Below are 26900 nucleotides of genomic sequence, written 5' to 3' on the forward strand. Positions count from 1 at the left end.
TGTCCACGTCAAAGCGTCCCTGAGCAAGACACTGAACCCCAACTTAGTTGCTCCCGTTGAGTGTTTGTCAGCTGCATAGCAGCTCCCCCATTGGTTTACAAGTGTGAGTGCGAATGGGTGAATGTGTCACAGTCCCGGCTCTGTAATAGGTAGAAAAGCGCTACATCAATGCAGTGCAGACCATTTGTAGTCAGTTCCTTTGCTCTAGTCACCATGTCACATCTGCTCCCTTCAGTAGCTGAGCTAAACTTCCCCTCTTGTAACAAAAATATTACTATGCATTGTGCATTTGACTAATGGTCAACAAAATTTTGTTGCCATCAGACTCAATATCAAAGCCATATGATGTCACTAATAACATCATCAGAACACAATACATAAGACAGTACAGTACAGTACATGATACACAATACATGGCATAAACAAAAACTGAGGAAACCCTGGTTGGCTCATACATTTAGTGCTTCAAGCCTTAAGTCACATCTCTAACAAATGTCAGCTCCCACCAAAAATTTATGAAATAAAGTCTGTAATTACGATGAGCTTCACGTTTCCTATTTGAAATGACTTTATGAACTTAAATAATGACCGGCTAGCTAACCTGCTGTTAACTGAGACAACAGGTCTATGTTTGGAAACATACTTGTCATGATAAAGTTACATGACAAGTATGTTTCTGAATGACCTCTATAATTTTAAAATGAGACATGCAGGTAGTAGAGCAGAGATAGCAAGAAACTTGGGAAGAGCCTCAGGATCTCAGATTAAATATTTTTGTGAATAAAAGTGAAAAGTCATACTTTGTATCAAAGTTGGGCTAAACAAGCATCAAGGTGCAAGAACCCATGTAAAGATGGGCATAGGTACTGGATATTCTCTTTCTACCTAAGCCTATCTTTACATATACTGGCTGCTGAAGAAGTTGATCACTATTAATATCAAAAATTTTAAAAAATAAATTCAACATTTGCTATTAAATAGAAACATTATAATATTTAAAAAGCCCAATAAGCCCTGACCATAAACAAAACTTGATACAGCTCTTAAAAGGTTTTGGTAACATTAACACAAATGGCAAGTTGCAAATACATCGATAGTGAACATATTGTATCAATAAAATGTTGCTGATGTGTTTTCCCCATAATATGCAATCTTGTGATATAGCATCCTTTTTTGTCTGATTGCAACTTTTTTAAAGTTTTTATGGCTGTGTTTATGTTTCACAGCAGCTGGTTAGAGTAAGAGAAAGATTGAGGCTTGGCTTAGTAAAATAAAATGTCAGGTTACAGACGTTTAAGTGCTTTTTAACAGACCTATGATCATTTTCTAAACATAACCTAATCCTAAAGGCAGATATTTTACTGTTTAACATAGGCCCGAACCTATTCCAAAATGCACCTGGAAACAATTTTGGTTCAATGGAATGATCTTTGAGCTTTGTATGCCTGCCATTCACCTAACTGCATTCTGTTCCACATGTTGCTTTAAAAAAAAACGGATTCAAACAAGACATTTTATTGTGACTCACCCGAAACATCTTTTCCACCTTGGCAATGCTTTTTACAAATATAGTACCAAGCTGGTCCCCAACACCTGCCAGGAGGAATCCAAAGAGTGGGATGCCAAAAATTGCATATAGAATGCAGAAAATCTTCCCTCCTTCAGTGCTTGGGGCAATATTACCATAACCTAGAAGTGGAAAAAGGAGAAAATTTTTTTTTTTACAGCACTTTATGTATCACAATTAGGGCAAGGGTGGACTCAAGTGAGGAGACTGCTAGAGGGACTGAACTAACAAAAGCGTTTATTGGTAAGAACTTAATAACAAACAGAAATTGCTCCTAACAGGAGGGTACAAACAAACAGGCTCAAGGCAGATAAAGGACTAACACAAACTATCCACATGACTGAACACTAGGGTAGTTAACTTAAGGAAAACAAGTTAATACTACAAAAGGCTCAGGAATAAAATAAGACAAGGATATGAAACAGATCTAAATGAACACACAGGAAAAGACTAGGAAACTAACACACAGAAACAGATCAAATTAGACAGGACACAGAGGTGAGACATAAACTACTAAACCTGAATGAACTCACAGGAAAAGGCTAAGGAAATTAATAAACAGAAACACACCAAACAAAATAGGACATGGATAAAAATAAACTACTAAACCAAATTAACACACGAGAAAAGGGAACTAATAAACAGAAAAACACCAATCCTCAAATTAAAAGTTGCTGGAAAACAGAGGCCAATACACAGGAGTCAGGATTGCTACGATCAGGTAAACCATGACTTCAGAACATAGGCTAGGAGTGAAATGATGAGGATCTGGGAGGAAACTGTGGGGAAGGCTGGACCTAAATACTGAGGGGAACAGATCCAAACAATGAAGAGGGATAATGAAGGGTAAAGCTACAGAACAGGACAAGGAACAGGAAGTGGGGCGAAGGGGCTACAAAATAAAAGTCCAAAGGGAGGAAGTGTAACTGGGCCAGAACGCTACAACCAGAGAAGACCAGACAGTAATTAAAATTCTGTAAGGCCTGCACAGGTGAATCTATTAATGTGTTATCAGGATCCACAGGTTAGAATAAAAGCAGTGATTTCATTATTGTCCAATCAAATCACATTGGCTACTGCGATGTGACCATTCTTGAGATGTTTTCTGTGAGTTCTTATTTAAAAGTCTGAGCTAATATCAGTTTTTATATCAAGCTGTATTTTAAGCAATAATGCAGTCCCATGTTACCTGCATTGTCTACTGATCTGTTTGTCCTGTACATGGACTGCAGGGGACTAGTAGCCCTGTGATCTTTCATGTGTTTCAGCACTAGTAGTTCAAAGGATTTCATGCCAACAGCTCACAGAACCATTGGCCTGTACTCATTTAATTCCGTAATAGTAGCTTTCTTAGGGGCTGGAATTATGATTGAATATTTAAAGGTTGTATAGACTAAACTCCAGTGATCTGTTAAAAATGTAGTCAAGATTTGTAAGCAACCTGATGAAGTATAGCTGCTGGGCTTTTTTCACTGTGGCAGTGGTGTTCAGTGTCCTGCTCAGGTCAGATGTTACCTGCAGGCCCAGAAACTTGTAGCTGTTAGCTCTCTCCACCTTAGTCCTTTGATGATGAGAGGCTGCAGAGGGGGACAATTCTTCCTGAAAACCATTACATTTTCTTTTGTCTTGTCTATTTTGAGGAATCCACATGCTGGTCCTCGGTGCACCGCTCCACCGCAGCATGTATGTCTTCCCAATCTAACCATCCTGATTATTGGCGACTCCATCGTTAGAAAGGTCTGGCTAAAATCAGCTAAACTTTCCTGGAGCCACTGTCAGTGACATAATGGATAAATTTCAAACCTGATAGAAAAACATCCTACGGCAACAAAAGTTGTGATACATATTGGCACAAATGACACCAAATGCCGACAGTCCAAACTGCTGAAATTTGACTTCATGTCACTTTTCAACTCACTGGAGAGTTATCACGACAGATGGTTCTTCATCTCCGGCCCAATTCCCAAGCTGGGTCGCAGTGCTGGCTGGCTCTTCAGACTGCTCTGCCTGCACACATGGACAATTACATAGACAATTTCAATCTTTTCTGGGATCGTCCTCCTCCGTTCCAATCCCCGACAACATCCACAGGTGTGAACAGTCTGAGACGTTTATTATTTATTATTATTTATTCGTAGTAGCACAGGCTGATGTGGAGGAGTAGCAGCAATCTTCAAGCATTCAAGCTTATCAATAAACCCTAGACCTAAACATATTTATAACTCATTTGAGAGCCTTACTGGAAACCTCAAAAACAACTTTTATTGCTATTTTGTACCATCCTTCAGTCTCTTATTCAAAGTTTTTGATCGAATTTTCGTGATTTAGTGCTAGTACAGATAGAGTCATTTATCAGATAAAGACTTTAACATTCATGTAGACGTCAGCAGTAACTGCCTCAACACTGCATTTAATTCATTATTAGATTCAATTGGTTTTTCCCAAAATGTAAATAAACCAACTCACTGTTGTAGTCACAGTCTAGACCTTGTCCTTACAACAACATTGAAATTGATAATATAACTGTATCTTCTTATAATTATCTTTTGTCTGGCCATTTTCTAATAACATTTGAATTTAAAATAAGGGGCTATACAGCAGTTAGAATACAATTCCACTACAACATATGTTAATCTGAAAGTGCTGTGAACAAATGTGAGGAAATGCATATGATTCATACTGGACAATAAGAACAACCCCCGGTTTCTTTTCAGCAATGTAGCCAGGCTGACTAAGAGCCATAGTCCTGTTGAGCCTAGTATTCCCTTAACTTTGAGCAGCAATGACTTCATGGCTTTCTTTATAAATAATAATATAGCTATTAGGGAAAAAATTCACCAGATCCTCCCTGCAAATATTACAGATAGATCTCTTTATCTACAACAGCTCCAGAATCATCAATAAGGCCACAATCCCTCTTAGATTGCTTTTTATCCATAGATCTTCCTGAGCTAACTTCAACTATTGCTTTTTCAAAACTAACATGTCTTTTAGACCCTGTCCCAACCAAATTGCTTGATGATGTTTTACCCTTAATAGACACATTCATATTAGATTTGATCATCTATCTTTTGTAACTGGCTATGTACCAAAGGCCTATAAAGTTGCTGTAATCCAACCTCTACTTAAAAAACCTCTGGATCCAGGTGATTTAGCCAATTACAGACCGATGTCAAATCTCTCGTTTATTTCTAAAATCCTTAAAAAAGTAGTTGCAAAGCAATTATGCGATCACCTGTTCAGTAATAACTGAAGATTTCCAGTCAGGATTTATAGTACATAAACATACAGAAACTGCACTAGTAAAAGTCACCAATGACCTTTAGGCTTCAGATAAAGGACCATCCTTTTGGACCTTAAGTGCTAAGAAACGGTGTAGAAACAATACCAGAAAAAAGTCCCTACCAAAATGGAATAAAAACTCAATGATATGTCTGTTTCAGCTCTGGGTTTGGATAGAGGGATAGAGTCTGGGTCCAGACCAGGCCATGGTCCGCCTATTAGTTACCACTGCTGTACACGGTCAGTCCAGGTGTTAACAGTTTTAACTGTGACTAGTTTTGCCTTGATCTTTTTGGTGTAAGCAGGCATGAGCTTTGTAAGTTTTCAAACAAGTCAAAACTGATAGAGTTTTAGTATGTTTTTCCATAGAGTAGAGCAGGTGGGTTTTTTCACATCAGTCACCAAATTAAGTGATGACTTCCCTGCATTCCTGCTCATTTCCCTTGGACACAGCCAACGTTGGCAGTGTCATCTGAGAACCACTGCAAGTTTGTAGTGATTCAGCTCCCTAGGGTGTGCTGATTTAGAAACTAGAACCAGACACGAGAACTGGGACCCTCTCTTGGCTGAGGCACAGCTTAAATATGCACCAGATCACGTCACTGAGCTGGTTTGCACACTACCTGAACATGAGGCTAATATGGTCTTGGCCTGTGGCCTTCCAAGCCTTGGTCTTCCTTAACTCCCTTCTCACCTGGTCCACAGTGAGGCAGAAGGGATTGGTGGTGATCTGTTGTGTTTGATTGGAGCTGTGGGCTGTTGGGAGCCCTAAGTGATAATAGGAGGAAGGGCAGAGTAGTCCACATTTGAGGTGTGAGATGCTGCAGCTGGGAGGAAACGACTGGCCTGGAGAGGTGTAAAGAGGGGCCTAGGTGGTTGGGGGCTAGGGACTGTGTAAGACATTATCAATGTCCATGTGCCAGTCTGTGGTGTTAAAACAGTCTTTCAGCTGCACACTGGCCTCCTCTTTCTAAATCCTCACTTCTTTGACTTGTGTTGACTGTTTTTGGACCACTGGAGTGTAAGAGTGGGCAAAACAAAAACCAATAAACACAAAAAAACAGCATGTTAGCATGGGGTAAGAGTAGATTGTGCTCAGGTCAAAAAGTCCATAGTAACTGCTCTGTACTAGCTGTAATAAAGTCAGCTAAAGTCAGCCGGTCATATATAACATTTGCAAACAGTACTTTTGGCACTAAAAAGAGAGAAAAAAACAACTTAGACTCAGAGAGCTCCGCGACATCGCCCACCAGGGAGTACCATTTTGACATAAACAGTTCAGGGAGATGGGGGAAAAAATTACAAAGGAAAGGAAGTCAACCAAGGAGTGCAAGCTAAACATTCGTGGATGGAGAGCTCCGACCTGGGTTGGTGGCAGGAAACAGGTTGGTGAGTGATAAAAGAGGAGGAAAAAAATCTAACAAAGGAAAACATAATCTGAGGTGGTGATGGCTAATGGAAGAAAGAGAGATGGTGAGACAGTCAGAGAATCCAACCAGAAACATCCACAAACTAGGTAAATGAAGACAGGAAGGCAGAGATAAGGTCAGGATTCAAGACAAATGGGTGAACGGACTGATAAAGAACACTACCACGATGAACCAGTGGGGGATGAATGGTGAGAGGGGTTTATATGGTGAAATAAACTATTCAACTAATGATAACAGGTGAGGGCAAGTGGTACCAGGTGATTTAGGGGCGAGCTCAGGTAAGAAAAACTATGGGGATGAGAGGCCAACCGGGACAAAGCAGCTAGGAAGCAGAAGAATAAAGTAAGTGAGAGAGAAAAAGAGAGAACTAGAGCAGGGACATGATAAGGGAAGTAAGTGAAAAGAATGAGAGCAACATAGAAGGAATTTAGGACAGGAATCATGATACTACCTATGGTTGTGATAACAGTTCCAGCGAAGAAGAAGGCACTGCCCAAATCCCAGTGGCTGGAGTTATAAGAGGTGTCACCAGTTGGATTAACTCCAGCATTCACAGCATCCACAGAGTGCTAAGAGAAAAGACAAACACAGAGGCATAAAAGACATGCTTGGTCTTGCTATAATTATTGGGGATTTTGTCTATCTCAGAGACAACACAGAGAGACATACACACACACAACCATTCACTCTCACATTAACACATCCTGGCAATTAAGAGCATCCAGGTCTTTGGACTGTATGAGGAATCCGGAGTACCCAGTGGAAACCAACACAACCACAGGAAGAACATGCAAACTCCGAACAGAAAGACTATGGCCAGCTGGGGTGCAAACCTGCAACCATCTAGCTGTAAAGCGGCAGTGTTAACCACTCCACCTTACTGAATTACAATCTCAGATGAAGGACTTTCTTTGTTTTAGAGAAATCTACACTAATTGTCATGGCTATAATTGCTATCGGACTAGACATGTTTGTTAGTCAAACAGTTAGGTGTCAAACAGTTGTTTGACACCTTTGTTTGTTGCCCCATCCAATCACCCTGACCACCTCCAGGTAAAATTTTCTGTGTCTTCATTTAGCTTCACATGCTAAATGTCACACAATGTTAATGTTGTTTTTTATTCCTTGTACAAACAACTTGCCTAGTCCTTATTTAGTCTCCGATAAGACTCTAACGGAGCACAAGGAGCATAGGGTATCACTAAGTTTATCCACAAGGTGAATTTACTGGTATTCTATATTACAGGAAGCATCTGTAATGAAATCCCAATCAAATTTAGAATCAAGGGTTAGGCTGAGGCTTTACTTTAGGGCCCAATTTATCATGTTTTGTGCTATTGCTTCTAGTGTCTAAAATGTGCATAATTTAAAACAAAAAGTAATTCCCAAATTACAAACATACAAACTGCATCCTATTGTCAAGCAGAGAAATGGCTACCATTGAACTGTCAATCCTGTAATTTTATTTAATTATTTAAGATAGATTGAGAGAAATTAGAAATAAAGATTCAAAGATTTCAAAGTTTTTTATTGTCATATGTACAGACAGAAAGCATGTTTCCCTGCACAATGACATTCTTACTTCGCCGTCCACTCCAAATGTCATACAGTAAGTAAAATGAATAGGACGAAAAAAATAAATAAAATAAAATACAAATAAAATTAAAAATAAGTGCAAAAATAATAAGAGCAATAAGGCAATAAAGGTGAGGTAGTGCAGTTCTTAATAAGCAATGCGATCTGGCAGGGAACCTTTGGCAAAGCTGAACTCAAATAGTGAGGGGAACAGGTGTAAACAATAGAAATGGTTATAAATGGTAAAGCTGGATGAGATGAACAGGGAACAGGAACAGAAGGTGACCAATGTGGCTAAACCATGTGAGGAAGTAAGAGATGACGCTGGTTTGGGCTGTTCCGGTGCTGGATACAATAGGAGTGCAAAGGTGGAGACATGTCACGATGATTTCCAAGCAAGTGTTCAGGAGGGCTCCAGGCTCCAGGGTCAAAAGCTCAACATGCTTCGTTTATTGAAAATCACTGTCAGATTCTCCTGATGAAGGGATGTGCAGCGAAGGTTCCAGATAAGGACCTTGGCTGCAGTGATGAAAAAGTTTGGTACATTCCTCATCGTGGAGTGTATCACTCTAAAAAGCATACGCTTCATGTGGTGTTATACTGTGGTGCTTCTTACCTTATTGAGAATCAAATCTTACTAGTACAAGTAAGTGAATGTTCTCGCATGCTGAAGAACGGACTGATATAGTGCAAAGATTGATAGAGTACTACTTATCATGGACACGGTTAAAACAACTTGTAGCATGGCTCCTCATATTGAAAGATATGCTTCTAACTTTTTCCAGAAAGAGAAAGGAGCTATTAGAAAATATTGTCCAAGATATTCAGCTTCAATGAAAGATGCTGAACTACAAAACATGAAAGAAAAAAAAACCAACCATCAACACCTTCGGGAATTTTACAGAAAGACAATCTTTACGCCCACCGTAGATAGAGACAAGTCCAGTACATTCGGATCTCTTTTGGAAATGTTGGGCTATGGAATATTTGCCTGACCCGAAGTCAAGTCAAGTGTTTTTTTTGTCGTTCCACTATACACAGTGGTACACAGTACACAGTGGAGAGATAACGTTCATCCAAAACCAGTTGTATTTCAGTTCTGTGTATTGAGGAGCCTGATGGCTTTCGGGAAAAAAATGGATGTGGCGGCCGGAATTCTTCAGAACCTCTTTCCTGATGGCAGGAGTGTGAAGAGTGTGTGTGACGGATGTGTGGGGTCGTCCACAATGCTGTTGGCTTTGCGGGTGCAGCGTGTGGTGTAAATGTGCATAATAGAGGGGAGAGAGACTCCAATGATCTTCTTAGCTGTCCTCACTATCTTCTGTAGGGTTCTTGTGATCCGAGACGGTGTAGTTCCCAAACCAGGCAGTGATGCAGCTGCTCAGGATGCTCTCAATGTTCCCTCTGTAGAACATGGTCAGGATGGGGGGAGGGAGATGTGCTTACTCAGCCTTCTCAGGAAGTAGAGACGCTGCTGGGCTTTATTGGGGATGGAGCTGGTGTTGACTGACCAGTTGAGGTTGTCCGCCAGATGAACACCAACGAATTTGGTGCTCTTGACGATCTCTACTGAGGATCTATCGATAATCAGTGGAGAATGTTCGATCTGTGCTCTCCTGAAGTCCACAACCATCTCTTTGGTTTTGTCAACATTCAGAGACAGGTTGTTTGCTTCACACCAGGCGATTAACCGTTGCATCTCCTCTCTGTAAGCTGACTCGTCGTTCTTGCAGATTAGACCCACCACGGTTGGGCAAACTTGACTATGTGTTTGAAACTATGATGTTCGTGCATTGCTACACAGTCATGCGTCAGCAGAGTGAACAGCAGAGGGCTGAGCACACAGCCCTGAGGGGCCCCATTGCTCATTGTGGTGTTTGCTGGAGATGCTGTTCCCAATCCGGACTGACTGAGGTCTCCCAGTCAGGAAGTCCAGAATCCAGGTGTTCAGGCCCAGTATGCTCAACTTCTTAATCAGGTGCTGAGGGATGATTGTGTTGAATGCTGAGCTGAAGTAATTGAATAGCATTTGTACGTATGATACCTTGTTGTCCATATGGGTGAGGGCCAAATGAAGGGTCGTGTAGATGGCATTGTCTGTGGAACGATTTGGACGATACGCAAACTGCAGGTGGTCCAGGGAGGGTGGGAGTTGTGTGTTAATGTGCTTCATGACGAGCATCTCGAAGCACTTCATCATGATGGGTGTGAGCGCGAAGGGACAGTCATTGAGTCATAGAGTTTTCCTCACTTCAGCTGTGGTTAGACAGAGCACCTGGTCACTGGGAGGAGGAGTGGACTTCCTCGCCTTCACATTGTTCTGTGCCTCAAACCGGGCGTAGAAGTGGTTCAGCGCATCTGGGAGGGAGGCGTCATGGTCAAAAGCAATGACAGAACCGGTTTAGAGCATCTGACGAGCGGTCTGTATGCTGGTATTAGCATAACAGAGATGTGTTCTGATTAGCTGAGATGGGGGCGGGGCTCCCCACAATACGCGCCACCGGCATCAGGTGACACCGAGGCCTGGGGGCTTTTGTGGCCGAGGTCACAGCAGGCCGAGGTCGCAAAGCTTACCACTTACTTCATCATGCAGATTAGTGGTTGATGATTCCTGTCCTGCAACAGTGTCTGGCTGTTAAACACATGAAAACAGCCGACTCTGGTGTCCATGTACTGTAAATATTCGGGCTAAGTATGGCGAAGGCACCATTTTTAGATCCTGTGAGGCCGCTGCCAGCTACTGCCGCACCTCCATCGTGGAAAACCATGCAAACTGCAATTTTGTTCCTGGGACATTGTACTGATTGTTGATGAGTCAGTGTCAAGACGAGGACCAACAAGTTCGATAGACCCATAACAAAGGTCTGTCTTCTCCAGCAATCAGAATGAGACAGTGGTAAAGAATAATATCCTATGGTGTGTTAAGTGGTGGTAACCTCTGACACCAGAAGAAAGAAGAGAGCACCATGGAAGATTGTTTATTGTGTTTATTGGTTGTTGCATGATTTGTTTTTGAGTTTTATGCATAAGTAATTTAGTAATTGTTTCCAACATTATGTTTGTGAATGTCTCTAATATTAGGGCAATGAATAATTTTGCTACTATTCTACTTCCATAATTGTATGGAAGTAGAATAGTAGCAAAATTATTTGTATATGTACGGGGATTTGTGCGTGCGTACTTAGACTTGTGTGTCTGGTTGGGATTTGCGCGTCCATACTTAGACTTGTATGTCTCAATCTATGTGTATGTGCAAGGATTTTTGTGTGGTTACTCAGATTTGTGTGCCTGTACACAATCTGTAACTGTAAATAATATTTTTGTGAATATAAAAAATTGTATTCGCTCAAAAGACACAAATGTCTAATTACCTGAGAAAATACAGGTTTTAACTAGAAGTGCTGGTGTTTTTACAGGTGGAATTTTGCTGTTCTGCCATCTGCAAGATTTGTGTGTGCGTGAAGCGATTTGTCTGTATTGGAAGGTTTTCCTTGCCCTCAGCTCCGGCTCCCAGGCTCACCCTTACAGGCCGAGTATGGTTCAGCTCACAGTGTGCCTTACAGTCAACGTTGAGGCTTAGTGAAGAACACTGAAGCTCCGAGGCCGGTCAGTAAAGGCAGTGCTGAAAAGAGGAGCGCAGAGCTGCCACCACAGTCCCTCAGGTGAGTCTCACCTTTACCTGTCTTTGAGTTGGCCATGGTGTTTTGCTCTTCACTTTCTCCTGCTCAGCCAAACAGTGTTTCTAGTGTTTATGTACTGTAGCTACAGCGGATAACATGTAGCTAACAGCGAACAGTGTGAGCTAACTTTACTCCTAAAAGGGCTGTTCAGTGGCAACTACACTTGTGCTTGAACAAGCCTTTTAGAGGAGAGAGGAAACATCTTGGAGAACTACACGCAGAAGTCCAGTTTCCACTGAACAGCACTTTGGGATAACCATGACCTGGATGAGTGAAAATCCGCACAGAACGGCAACTTTAATGATTTTTTGAACATGATCTTCACCTGTTGTGCAGCTCACTTAAGTTTTAACTCATACAGTGTCATGTCCAGTGACTGTGACTGTGATTAGTGATTAGTGACTGCGATTCCTGACTCTGATATTTCCTTTTATTTTGCATAAACCAAGTTAACATTACAATCAAAAGCGGGACACCTGGTTACTGTGTGGATTGTATCACACTAGTTTTCTCCACAGAAATGATCAGAAATGCTGTAATATGATTAAATTGGCTTCCTAGCCATTGCTGCATAGACTAACAGTAATGCAAAACACAACTATACATATCCATTCAATTTTCATAGTATTTGTATCTGATAGGCACAGATACAAATACACCAATGTTAACCTTTCTGCATTTCAAAACTGGTTTACTGACTTTAACTCCTCTATTCCACCTGGGAAACAGCCTTTTTACATATATGCACATTGAGTCCAAGAGGGACATCTGATCACGAGGCTTCATAATGAAAAGACTACTATATAGTTGTAGGGTTACAGGACTTATATTTGTTGGATGCAGATTGTTCACCAAAATAAATGTTTAACGTAACAAGTGTCTGTGTTTTGTGTCTTGTTTGTAGGAGGTTCCTTCATGAGAAAGCTGATACAGAAACTTGCTCACCCTGACATTGTCATCATGGAGGATGGATTACTGAGGCTGCGCACAACTGCACCTTATAAACTGGCTCATTATGCTTGTGCATAACAGGAGGATATAAATTCTTTAGAGACTTTAGAACTGCACTCGACGGAGACTTGAATCTCGGTTAGTGCACTTCTCTCTTGCAAGAAAATAAAACCCTTAAAGACATCCTGGATGTGGAGGTTTCTTTATTGATTACACTCAAGGTATCTGTCACCAGTAATTGTCGAATTTTGCCACGACAATTCTGCGTCATGAACAGGATCTGTCACCGGCTGCTGGAGGAGTAAGTGAGCAGTGGTTTGCTAGCGCCCTGGGGAAGAAACAAACTCCAGCCTCAACCTCCGCTGCAAGAATAAGCAAGAGATGGCGGCCTGTATCACATACCTCCTCTGGTTCAACCGTCGACAGATTCACAAACTCAATATTAATACTGGTCCAGACGGATACTGGGTGCGTCGTAAAGAAGTTTCTAAATTAATTAATTAATTAATTAATCTAAATTAATCTGATTGAATCCGTGGCTCCTAATCAATAAGGAGGATAAGGGCATTGATGGTTAGGTGTTTTTAACCACAATTCCTTGTTAGTTGGGGAGAATATAAGGACAACTATTAAGTTGGACAAAGGAGCCAACAAATAACTTGCAAACAGGCAAGTAAATGAACGAATAAAGCAAGTGAAAGGGAGCTTAAGAATCCTCACCCTCACAGACACATCTGTGTTGTAGAGCTATGGGGAATGCTTGAAGTTAAGGGGACTGGGACCCTAAAGGCCGATTGTTCAGATTATGAAAACCAAGTATGGTGACTATTATTAGGCGATGTGAATTCTTTGTCTCTCTTTGCATTCTAAGTTTGCCATTCTCGAGACCGGTCACAGGTTATTAAAGGGCTGAGTAGTTCACAGAGAAGATTCGCTGTTCATCTGAACAGGACAGGTCCAAAAGTAGAATTAAGAGTTTTGGCATTGCCTTACTGGAAGTGTGGCAAGAAATGTGCACACTAGCATTAGTACCTATGAACTGAGTGACAGTGAGAGAATGGAGGAAAAGAGGGCAAACACACAGCAGAGAAAATAGTAAATAATTCCAAATGTTGAGATTATGACAAGTATGGTGACAGAAGTTGAAAATTTTGGACTGAGGATTTTGGCTTTCCTCAAGGTGGTTCCTTTAGTAAAAATCAACTTGTTAAATTAAAAGAAAAACTGTCAACTGTGACACAGAAAGATATGCAGATGTGTGACGTACATAAAGATTCTTGAGTATGTGACTTGAGTATTTTACAATTAGTCCATTATTGGTTAAGTTGAGAAACGAATACAACAAATGTTGAGTGTTAATCATAGAATGATCTCTAGAGCAACGTAATTTTTGGACCATCAGATACGAGTAAGATCGCCTCTACACTACCATTAAAAGAAGCCTCCCCACTTCTGTACACTAATGCCCACGATGCCTGGAATACCAAACAAAGTAGTTATGTAGCTTTAATTTACAAGTCTATGTACGAAAGTCTGAATATATGGAAAAATATTAAAAACAAAAATATTAATATAATGAACCAAATTATACAGAATGAAACATAATATTATGCAATATTAAAGATTGTGTATGTGGCACAGCAAATCCGTCGTCCACCAATGGCAATATGTTTTGTTTCGATCCCAGTCTCTTCCAGGTCGCATGTCAGAGTGTCCTTGAGCAAGACACTGAACCCCATCTGTATTAATGGGTCCAATGGATAAGATTTAGATAAGATAAGATGTTGTGATCAATGGTATCAAATGCAGCACTATGATCTAAAAGAAGTCCATTATCTGATGCCAAGAGAAGGTCGTTGGTGACTTTTACCAGTGCTGTTTCTGTACTATAATGAACTCTAAATCCTGACTGAAAGTCTTCATACAAATTATTCCAGTACAGGTGGTTGCATAATTATAAAAATAATGCAACCGCAAGGGGGCACAAGCCAGTGTCTTCTTGTGCCAGTCCCAAGTCTGGATAAATGCAGAGGGTTGTGGCAGGAAGGGCATCCGACGTAAAACACATGCCAAATCAAACATGCGAATCGTGACAAAGACTTCCATACCGGATCGGTCGGGGCCCAGGTTAACAACGACCGCCACCGGTGCTGTTGACCTACAGGGTACCGGTGGAAATTGGACTACTGTTGGTCGAAGACGAAGAAGAAGAGGAGGAAGGTGTGTTCGTAGGCAGAGAGAGAAGAGGAAAGCTAAGAATGTAGGACTGACAGTAGGGACTTTGAATGTTGGTACTATGACAGGGAAGGCTAGGGAGTTGATCGACATGATGCAGAGAAGGAAGGTGGACATACTGTGTGTCCAGGAGACCAGGTGGAAAGGTAGCAAGGCTAGAAGCTTAGGAGCAGGGTTCAAGTTGTTTTACCATGGGTCAGATAGGAAGAGAAATGGAGTAGGAGTTATATTGAAAGAGGATTTTGTGAGGAATGTTCTAGAGGTGAAAAGAGTATCAGACAGGTTGATGAGCCTGAAGCTGGAAGTTGAAGGGGTGATGTTCAATGTTGTGAGTGGTTATGCCCCACAGGTAGGATGTGAGTTAGAAGAGAAGGAGAAATTCTGGAGTGAGTTAGATGAAGTGATGCAGAGCATCCCCAGAGGTGAGAGAGTTGTCATTGGTGCAGATTTCAATGGGCATGTAGGTGAAGGGAACAGAGGTGATGAGACTGTTATGGGCAGGTTTGGTGTTCAGGACAGGAACGCAGAAGGTCAGATGGTGGTTGACTTTGCAAAGAGAATGGAAATGGCTGTAGTAAACACTTTCTTTCAGAAGAGGCAGGAACATAGGGTGACGTACAAGAGCGGAGGGAGAAGCACTCAGGTAGACTACATCTTATGTAGACGTTGTAATCTGAAAGAGATCAGTGACTGTAAAGCATTGGTAGGGGAGAGTGTAGCCAGACAACACAGGATGGTGGTGTGCAAAATGATGCTGGTGGTGAGGAAGATAAGGATGACTAAGGCAGAGCAGAGGACGAAGTGGTGGAAGTTGAAAAAGGAAGAATGTCGTTTAGTTTTCAGGGAGGAGCTGAGACAGACTCTGGGTGGTTTGGAGGTGCTTCCAGATGACTGGACTACTACAGCTAATTTGATCAGGGAGACAGGTAGGAGGGTACTCGGTGTGTCATCTGGAAAGAGGAAAGGGGACAAGGAGACTTGGTGGTGGAACGAGGCAGTTCAGGAGTGTATACAGAGAAAGAGGTTAGCTAAGAAGAAGTGGGACACTGAGAGGACTGAAGAGAGTAGACAGGAGTACAGGGAGATACAGCGTAAGGTGAAGATAGAGGTGGCAAAGGCCAAACAAAGAGCATATGAGGACTTGTATGCTAGGTTGGACACTAAAGAGGGAGAGGTGGATTTGTACAGGTTGGCCAGACAAAGAGATAGAGATGGAAAGGATGTGCAGCAGGTTAGGGTGATTAAAGATAAGGATGGAAATGTATTGACAGGTGCCAGTAGTGTGATGGGAAGATGGAAGGAGTACTTTGAAGAGTTGATGAACGAGGAAAATGAAAGGGAACGAAGAGTAGAAGAGGTGACTGTTGTGAAGCAGGAAGTAGCAAAGATTAGTAAGAGTGAAGTGAGGAGGACATTGAAGAGGATGAAGAGTGGAAAGGCAGTTGGTCCTGATGACATACCTGTGGAGGTATGGAAGTGTCTAGGAGAGGTGGCAGTAGAGTTTTTGACTAGTTTGTTTAACAAGATCTTGGAGAGTGAGAGGATGCCAGAGGACTGGAGGAAAAGTGTACTGGTACCAATTTTTAAGAACAAGGGAGATGCGCAGAGCTGTGGCAACTACAGAGGAATAAAGCTGATGAGTCACACAATGAAGTTGTGGGAAAGAGTAGTGGAAGCTCGGCTAAGGGCAGAGGTGAACATTTGTGAGCAGCAATATGGTTTCATGCCTAGAAAGAGTACAACAGATGCAGTATTTGCTTTGAGGACGCTGATGGAGAAGTACAGAGAGGGTCATAGGGAGTTGCATTGTGTCTTCGTAGATTTAGAAAAAGCGTATGACAGGGTGCCGAGAGAGGAGCTGTGGTATTGTATGAGGACGTCTGGAGTGGCAGAGAAGTATGTTAGAGTGGTGCAGGACATGTATGAGAGCTGTAAGACAGTGGTGAGGTGTGCTGTAGGTGTGACAGAGGAGTTCAAGGTGGAGGTGGGTCTGCATCAAGGATCGGCTTTGAGCCCCTTCTTGTTTGCTCTGGTGATGGACAGACTGACAGATGAGGTTAGACAAGAATCTCCCTGGACTATGATGTTTGCAGATGACATTGTTATTTGTAGTGAGAGCAGGGAGCAGGTGGAGGAAAATCTAGAGAAGTGGAGGTCTGCTCTGGAAAACAGAGGAATGAAGCTTAGCCGCAGCAAGACAGAATACATGTGTGTGAATGAGAGGGACCCAGGTGGAACGGTGAGGTTACAGGGAGCAGAGGTGAAGAAGGTGCAGGACTTTAAGTATTTAGGGTCAACGGTTCAGAGCAACGGTGAGTGTGGAAAAGAGGTGAAGAGGCGAGTGCAGGCAGGTTGGAACGGGTGGAGAAAAGTGTCAGGTGTGTTGTGTTATAAAAGAGTATCAGCGAGAATGAAAGGAAAGGTGTTCAAGACGGTGGTGAGACCAGCAATGTTGTTCAGCTTAGAGACTGTTGCACTGAAGAAAAGACAGGAGGCAGAGCTGGAGGTTGCAGAGCTTAAGATGTTGAGGTTCTCTTTGGGAGTGACGAGGATGGACAGGATCAGGAATGAGTACATCAGAGGGACAGCTCATGTTAGATGTTTTGGAGATAAAGTCAGAGAGGCCAGATTGAGGTGGTTTGGACATGTTCAGAGGAGAAACTGTGAATATATCGGTAGAAGGATGCTGAGGTTGGAGCTGCCAGGCAGGAGGTCTAGAGGAAGACCAAAGAGGAGATTTATGGATGTAGTGAGGGAGGACATGAAGTTAGTTGGTGTGAGTGAAGAGGATGCAGAGGACAGAGTTAGATGGAGGCACATGATTCGCTGTGGCGACCCCTGAAAGGGAGCAGCCGAAAGGAAAAGAAGAAGAAGGTGGTTGCATAATTGTTTTGCAACTACTTTTTCAAGGATTTTAGAAAGAAAGGGGACATTGAATATTGGTCTGTAATTGGCTAAAACACCTGGGTCAAGAAAGGGTTTTTAAAGTAGCCTGTGAACAGTGGGTTAATTATAGATAACTTATAGGCCTGTGGTACATAGCCTATTTCTAAAGATAGATTCTTCTTCTTTTCCTTTCGGCTGTTCCCTCTCAGGAGTTGCCACAGCGGCCTCTTCACTCACACCAACTAACTTTATGTCCTCCCTCACCATAAATCCATAAATCTCCTCTTTGGTCTTCCTCTAGACCTCCTGCCTGGCAGCTCCAACCTCAGCATCCTTCTACTGATATATTCACAATTTCTCCTCTGAACATGTCCAAACCACCTCAATCTGGCCTATCTGACTTTATCTCCTAAACATCTAACATGAGCTGTCCCTCTGATGTCCTCATTCCTGATCCTGTCCATCCTCGTCACTCCCAAAGAGAACCTCAACATCTTAAGCTCTGCTACCTCCAGCTCTGCCTCTTGTCTTTTTTTCAGTGCCACTGTCTCTAAGCCGAACAACATCGCTGGTCTCACCACCGTCTTGAACATCTTTCCTTTCATTCTCACTGATACTCTTTTATCATACAACACACCAGACACTTTTCTCCACCCGTTCCAACCTGCCTGCACTCGCTTATTCACCTCTTTTCCACACTCACCGTTGCTCTGAACTGTTGACCCTAAGTACTTAAAGTCCTGCACCTTCTTCACCTCTGCTCCCTGTAACCTCACCGTTCCACCTGGGTCCTTCTCATTTACACACATGTATTCTGTCTTGCTGCGGCTAAGCTTCATTCCTCTGTTTTCCAGAGCAGACCTCCACCTCTCTAGATTTTCCTCCACCTGCTCCCTGCTCTCACTACAAATCACAATGTCATCTGCAAACATCATAGTCCATGGAGATTCCTGTCTAACCTCATCTGTCCGCCTGTCCATCACCAGAGCAAACAAGAAGGGGCTCAGAGCTGATCCTTGATGCAGACCCACCTCCACCTTGAACTCCTCTGTGACACCTACAGCACATCTCACCACGGTCTTACAGCTCTCATACATGTCCTGCACCACTCGATCATACTTCTCTGCCACTCCAGACGTCCTCATACAATACCACAGCTCCTCTCTCGGCACCCTGTCATACGTTTTCTCTAAATCTACGAAGACACAATGCAACTCCCTATGACCTTCTCTCTACTTCTCCATCAGCATCCTCAAAGCAAATACTGCATCTGTTGTACTCTTTCTAGGCATGAAACCATATTGCTGCTCACAAATGTTCACCTCTGCCCTTAGCCGAGCTTCTACTACTCTTTCCCACAACTTCATTGTGTGACTCATCAGCTTTATTCCTCTGTAGTTGCCACAGCTCTGCACATCTCCCTTGTTCTTAAAAATTGGTACCAGTACACTTTTCCTCCAGTCCTCTGGCATCCTCTCACTCTCCAAGATCTTGTTAAACAAACTGGTCAGAAACTCTACTGCCACCGCTCCATACCTTCCTTACCTCCACAGGTTTGTCATCATGACCAACTGCCTTTCCACTCTTCATCCTCTTCAACGTCCTCCTCACTTCACTCTTACTAATCTTTGCTACTTCCTGCTCAACACCAGTCACCTCTTCTACTCTTCGTTCCCTCTCATTTTCCTCATTCATCAACTCTTCATAGTTCTACTTCCATCTTCCAATCACACTCCTGGCACCTGTCGGTACATTTCTATCGTTATCTTTAATCACCCTAACCTGCTGCACATCCTTCCCATCTCTATCTCTTTGTCTGGCCAACCTGTACAAATCCACCTCTCCCTCTTTAGTGTCCAACCTAACATACAAGTCCTCATATGCTCGTTGTTTGGCCTTTGCCACCTCTACCTTCACCTTACGCTGCATCTCCCTGTACTCCTGTCTACTCTCTTCAGTTCTCTCATTGTCCCACTTCTTCTTAGCTAACCTCTTTCCCTGTATACACTCCTGAACGTCCTCGTTCTACCACCGAGTCTCCTTGTCCGCTTTCCCCTTTCCAGATGACACACCGAGTACCCTCCCACCTGTCTCCCTGATCAAATTAGCTGTAGTGGTCCAGTCATTTGGAAGCACCTCCAAACCAACCACAGTCTCTTTAAGCTCCTCACTAAAAAATACTGGACATTCTTCCTTTTTCAACTTCTACCACTTCGTCCTCTGCTCTGCCTTTGTACTCTTAATCTTTCTCACCACCAGCGTCATTTTACACACCACCATCCTGTATTGTCTGGCTACTAATGCTTTACAGTCAATGATCTCTTTCAGATTACAACGTCTACACAAGATGTAGTCCACCTGTGTGCTTCTACCTAAGCTCGTCTACGTCACCCTATGTTCCTGCCTCTTATGGAAGAAAGTGTTCACTAGAGCTAGTTCCATCCTCTTTGCAAAGTCTACCACCATCTGTCCTTCTGCGTTCTGTCCTGAAGACCAAACCTGCCCATAACAGTCTCATCACCTCTGTTCCCTTCACCTACATGCCCATTGAAATCTGCACCAATGACCACTCTCTCACCTCTGTGGATGCTCTGCATCACTTCATCTAACTCACTCCAGAATTTCTCCTTCTCTTCTAACTCACATCCTACCTGTGGGGCATAACCACTCACAACATTGAACATCACCCCTTCAATTTTCAGCTTCAGACTCATCAATCTGTTTGATACTGTTTTCACCTCTAGAACGTTCTTCACAAACTCCTCTTTTAGGATAACTCCTACTCCATTTCTCCTCCTATTCTAACAACTTGAAACCTGCTCCTAAGCTTCTAGCCTTGCTATTTTTCCAGCTGGTCTCCTGGATACACAGTATGTCCACCTTCCTTCTCTGCATAAATTAACTCTCTAGCCTTCCCTTTCATAATACCAACATTCAAAGTCCCTACTGTCAGTCCTACATTCTTAGCTTTCCTCTTCTCTCTCTACCTACGAACAAACCTTCCTCCTCTCCTTCTTCTTCTTCGACCAACAGTAGTCCAATTTCCATCGGTACCCAGTACGTCAACAGCACCGGTGGCGGTCGTTGTTAACCCGGGCCCCAACCGATCCGGTATGGAAGTCATGGTCACGATTTGCATGTTTAATTTTGCATGTGTTTTACGTCGGATACCCTTCCTGCCATAACCCTCTGCATATATCCAGACTTGGGACTGGCACAAGAAGACACTGGCTTGTGCCCCCTTGCAGTTGCATTTTCTAAAGATACATTGATGATATCTGAAATGAACGTGTCTATTAAGGGTAAAGCTTCCTTGAGCAGTCTAGTTGGAATAGGGTCTACCAGAGAAGTTGATCACCGCCAGTCAGTGATGTCACTTCCTGCAGATTCGTGCTGATTTCCTAAGTCGGTCAGTGGTCGTGCTGAGGAGAGGTGATTCAGTGCAGGTGTTCTTACTTTATGATGTCAAAAGATGGTTTAAAAAGGAGAAAAAGTTAAACGATGTTTAAAACTTACCGTTAAAGTGTAATGGATTGCCGTTTGTTTTAGTGTTGATTCAGAATTATACATGCATTTCTGGACGGTACAGCAAGTTAAAACGATGAAAAAGTTTGCAGTCCTCAAGCTAGGCTAAACAGTTGGTTTCTCATGCGGTCCACTCTTGTTTTTTTAAGGTCCATGTAGGAGCCTCGTCAAATGAAGTTGCTTTAATTCATTTGTATTTCTTTTTTCACATGTATGTCAGCTTCCTCGATGTTATTGTTTGTATTTGTGTCTTATTAGAATTTAAATCCATTTATGAAGTTGTGCAACTTTGTAATCACTGTTAAAATGTTATTTTGCATTCTATAAAATTAAAAAAATGCTGGTAGGTGAAAATTAGTTTCTAAAAGCAAATTGTTTACTAAATGTGTCCATATTTATGTTATATGATGAAGTTATATGATCACACTGTGGTTAATTTTGTTTTATTGAGTTCAATGTTTCGATAACTGTTGATGCACAGTATAATCAATTGGCCGGTGGTCTTGCTGAGGAGAGGTACATTTACGACCCTGGACAAATGAAGTTGCTGTACTCAATTTTTATTTCATTTTACACTGAAATTTAATGAGAGAAAATAAATTCCCTTCTGGTTGGCAAGACTTCTGTGGTCCTCACTTTATTCCACATCACTCAAAACACCACTAAAAGGCACCAAGTACAAAAGCACTGAATATGTGGAAGTATAAAGCAGAATGTAGCGACAGAAAGATTAATGCAAAACTAGGGCCATTTTATAATGACAGTGATGTCATAAATCTCACTCTTTTACCCTCTCTTAAGCTCAGTTCCCCAATAATTCCCATACCTACTGTCTCCCGTTCTGTCTCTCCCAGCCCTGCTTTCTCATTCACCCTCTCCAGCTCTACTTCCTGTTCCTGGTTTTTATTTTGGTAGTCCCCTCATCTCAGTTCCGGTTCCCATAGTTCTTTCTGGCAACTTCCCTACTCATCGTCAATCCTGATTGCTTTCACCTGTGCTCCTGTCCATTTAAACTGCTCTCCAAGATTCACGCACTACCAGATCTTTTCCAATACTTCCCTATGAACTTCCTGGTTTCTGTCAATGGCTGTTTTTTTGGACTGTGTTTCCTGAGTTTCGGTATGAGGTTTGGTACATGGTTTTTCTCATGTGTTATTTGTTTATTTATCCTTAACTCCACTATTGTTTATTTAATTAGTGTTCACCTTTGAATTTTAGTATCCAAGCTTCTGTTTGCATATAGTTTTTTGACATATTGAGTTATCCTGCTTCTGTTGTTCCCTACATGTGCACGTCTTGGCTGGATTGTTATTCTCACCTGTTAGTTCTCCAGTTGTCTATGCTCCTGTTTGTATGCACCATGTTGACACAATTGTGTTCTCTGGTTTAGTTGTTCACTGTATGCACATGCTCTTCATTATGTAATATATTTGCTTTGTTAGTCCCCTATGTGTTTACATTATCAGCTTCACTTCCAGAGACCCTTCCCACCTTTTTGTTTTTCTTTGGACTTCACTTACTAGTTTCTCTCCCGTATAATAATTCCCTTGACACACGTTTTGCATTCACTTTTTGTTAGAGTTACCCCCCAGTGTTCTTGCTAATATTTACTTTCATTGACCTCTGTGTGTTATCTTTCAGCTGATTTAGTTTCCCTTGTTCACAGCTGAAATCCCTGAGCCTGTTCCTGAGCTGTTCAATGTTTTGTCTGCTCTTGGACCTGCATCAGACTCGCCCGACCACTTGCCTGCTCCTGCCCCTATGGAGTTCAAACCTAAATCTGAGCCAGTCCATGTCCAGGTCGACTCAGCCTGCGGTCCAGAGGGGGCCGTCCAGGTCGACTCAGCCTGCGGTCCAGAGGGGGCCGTCCAGGTCGACTCAGCCTGCGGTCCAGAGGGGGCCGTCCAGGTCGACTCAGCCTGCGGTCCAGAAGTTCGATGTTGCCAAGTCTGCTCCTGTCCCCAAGCAGGTTGATGCGGCCAGTGGTTCAGAAAGGCCTGTCCAGTTTAATGCAGCCACCGTTCATCTGTGCCCAAGCTGGTTAATGTAGCCAGCGGTTCAGAGAAACCCACCCTGGTTGATGCCACTAGTGGATTAGTGAGGTCCACGTTACCCTCAGTAATCCAGAGACTTCTGTTGCTGTCCTGGCTCAACAATGCACTGTTGAAGTGGTCCCTGCTCCTGTTCCTCTGCCTACCCCTGAGCCAACCGTTCCCCTGTCAGTGTCTGTTCCTGAGCTAGTTGCTGTTTTTCCTCTTCCTGAGCTGGCAGACACCCTTCCTGTTCTTGTCCGGAGACAGCCAACGCCCATCCTGTTTTTGTTCCTGTTCCTTTCCCGGAGTCGGACGACGTCTGATCTGCTCCTGGGTTAACCAACGACACCACACCTGCTCCTGCATTGGCGCCTGGTTTGGCTGATTGCCTGCTAGTTCTTGGGTCAACCGCAGTCTTACCTGTGTCTCCAAGCTAGCCGCCAACTGTTCCTGTTCCAAGCAAAGTGTCTCTAGTAAACAGAAAGATGATGGGTCAGTCTCTAATAATACCTAACTCGCCTCACAAATGTTTTCAACCTCCACAGTGGCCTGGCACCGCCTCTTAACCTGGGTGACACAGCCTCTACCTGGGAAGCCCACCTAAGAGACAACTTCATGAAGGGCCTTCGTCCTGACATACAAGAGGCAATAAAAACTGGGCTGGGAGGATAACAGGCTGGATAAGGTTCGACATCGTGCAGTCCACGCTGAGAATAATATCAGAGCACACCAGAAACGGAGGAAGGAAAAGACAGAAAAACATCTCCATATGGTGCCTCTAATCATTGCTTGGTAGCGACTCTGCTATTTTATCCCAGGTCCTTTCTACTACCATGTACAAATGGTAAATGTTCTGCACTTTTATAGTGCTTTTCTACATATTGGCACTCAAAGCGCTTTACACTGCTTCTTATTTACCCATTCACACTCACAATCAACACTCACCAGGAGCAACTAAGTTGGGGTTCAGTGTCTTGCTCAAGGACACTTTGACATGTGATTGGAGGAGCCGGGGATTGAACCAACATGGACCAACATGATGGACAACCGCTCTGCCTTCCTGCGCCACAGTCGCCCCTCCTGTCAACTCTCCTGTCAATGTCAGAGGTTGCTCAACAACAAGAGGCTGTGATCACTGTGGCCTATGAGGATTCGGGAGATTACACCCCCTTTGACTTTGATGTCGGTCGCAAATGTAAGAAAAAGGGACACTGGGAACTGTCCTGGAACAGTTGCGTTAATAGCTTTGACAGAGGCTATAATGACAGTAGGCACACCAAGGGAATTGCAAATGACTATAGGAACACAGAAAATTTCTAAAATCCGATGGCAAACCAATTTCTCACTCTGACAATATGGCTGCAGTGCTACTTTGTCAGAGTGCAGACCATTTACCATTTACCAGAACAATTTAAATGTGAATTATTGAATATCAGATCTCTCTCTTCTAAATCTCTGTTAATAAATTACTTTATACGCAATCATCAATTTGATTGATTTTGTCTTACTGAAACGTGGTTGCAGCAGAAAAATATCAATCTAAATGACTTAAAGCCCTCAAGTCATATTAATTATCACATTCCTAGAAGCACAGGCTGAGATGGAGAAGTAGCAGTAATCTTCCACTCAAGCTTACCAATAAATCCTAGACCTAAACATAACATTACACAACATTAACTAATTTGAGAGCCTTACTCTTAGCCTTCACTCCCAAACTGAAAAACTCAAACCCCTTCTATTTGTTATTGCGTACGCTCCGCCTGTCCCTTATTCAAAGTTTTGATTGAATTTTCAGATTTTCTATCTGATTTAATGCTTAATAAACATAAGGTCATGATAGTTGGTAACTTTAACATTCATGTAGATGCTCAACATTTAATATGCATTTAATTAATTAATTCTATTCAATTGATCTTTCCCAAATGTAAATAAACCCACACACTATTTTAGATGGTAAATGGTCTACGCTTATATAGCGCTTTTCTACCTATTGACACTAAAACTGCTTTACACTGCTTCTTATCATCACGCGCACACATACACTCAAACACTGATGGGGGAGCTGCTATGCAGCTGGAGCAATTAAGTTGGGGTTTAGTGTCTCGCTCAAGGACACTTCGACATGTGACCGGAGGGCTGCGGTTTCAAACAATAACTGTGGTATTGATGGATGACCACTTTACTTTCCTGCGCCACAGTCAGCCCTCTTTTAGTCACACTGTAGATCTTGTTTTTACATACATGCTTAAGTGAAAATGCTGTGAACAAATTTAAAGAAACGATTCTTTCATCATTTGCTTCACTATGTTTCAATACAATGGAGATTAGCCACCTTAACTTTACTCCTGTACAAGTTGATTATCTTGTTGATAACTCTGCAGCCTCACTAAGTACGATACTTGATACTGTTGCCCCTCTGAAGAGACGGCAGTAAACCAGAAGAGGTAATCTTAATGGTATAGTTCACAAGTGCTCTATAGCATACAACATGAAAGTTAGAAAGGAAGTGGGGTTCCACTAATTTAGAAGAATCCCATTTAGTCTGGAAAACATATTAAAAACTATAAAGAAGTCCTCCGTGAAGCAAGAATAGCACATTATTCATCACTAATAGGACAATAAGAACAACCCCCGGTTTCTTTTCAGAACTTTAGCCAGGCTGACTAAGATTCATAGTTCTGTTGAGCCTAATGAGCAGCAATGACTTCATGACTTGCTTTATGAATAGAGTTGTAGCTATTAGAGAAGAATTCACCAGATTCTCCCCTCAAACATTAGATTTTAAGTCAACATTAAGGCCCCAGTGCCTCTTAGACTGCTTTTTTACCCATAGATTTTGGTGGGCTTACTTGAATTATTACATCATCTAAACTAACAACCTGCTAAAGGAAGCTTTACCCTTAATAGACACGTCCATTTTAGATATCATCAATCTATCTTTAGAAACAGGCTATGTACCACAGTTCTATAAGGTAGCTGTAATCAAACCACTACTTAAAAAACCTGGTCTTGATCCAGGTGTTTTAGCCAATCTTCTTCTTTTCCTTTCGGCTGTTCCCATTCAGGGGTCGCCACAGCGAATCATGTGCCTCCATCTAATTCTATCCTCTGCATCCTCTTCACTCACACCAACTAACTTCATGTCTTCTCTCACTACATCCATAAATCTCCTCTTTGGTCTTCCTCTAGACCTCCTGCCTGGTAGCTCCAACCTCAGCATCCTTCTACCAATATATTCAGTTTCTCTGAAAATGTCCAAACCACCTCAATCTGGCCTCTCTGACTTTATCTCCAAAACATCTAACATGAGCTGTCCCTCTGATGTACTCATTCCTGATCCTGTCCATCCTCGTCACTCCCAAAGAGAACCTCAACTTCTTAAGCTCTGCTACCTCCAGCTCTGCCTCCTGTCTTTTCTTCAGTGCCACTGTCTCTAAGCCGAACAACATCGCTGGTCTCACCACCGTCTTGAACACCTTTCCTTTCATTCTCGCTGATACTCTTTTATCACACAACACACCTGACACTTTTCTCCACCCGTTCCAACCTGCTTGCACTCGCCTCTTCACCTCTTTTCCACACTCACTGTTGCTCTGAACCGTTGACCCTAAGTACTTAAAGTCCTGCACCTTCTTCACCTCTGCTCCCTGTAACCTCACCATTCCACCTGGGTCCCTCTCATTGACACACATGTATTCTGTCTTGCTGCGGCTAAGCTTCATTCCTCTGTTTTCCA

General features: G+C 42.5%; 1 protein-coding gene across 2 annotated transcripts in view; it reads right to left on the reverse strand.

Moving 5' to 3' along the window:
• The window catches only part of kcnk10a (potassium channel, subfamily K, member 10a), an 80117-nt gene that overhangs the window by 21844 nt on the left and 31373 nt on the right, over window positions 1–26900 (reverse strand). For both annotated transcript variants that reach the window (XM_067482121.1, XM_067482120.1), the window contains exons 3-4: window positions 6731–6848; window positions 1529–1689 (exon numbers count right to left, since the gene is read on the reverse strand). In XM_067482121.1, coding sequence (XP_067338222.1) covers window positions 1529–1689; window positions 6731–6848 — 279 coding nt within the window. The remainder of the gene's footprint in view (window positions 1–1528; window positions 1690–6730; window positions 6849–26900) is intronic.

Source organism: Channa argus, chromosome 17, assembly GCF_033026475.1.
Source record: "Channa argus isolate prfri chromosome 17, Channa argus male v1.0, whole genome shotgun sequence".
NCBI lineage: Eukaryota > Metazoa > Chordata > Actinopteri > Anabantiformes > Channidae > Channa > Channa argus.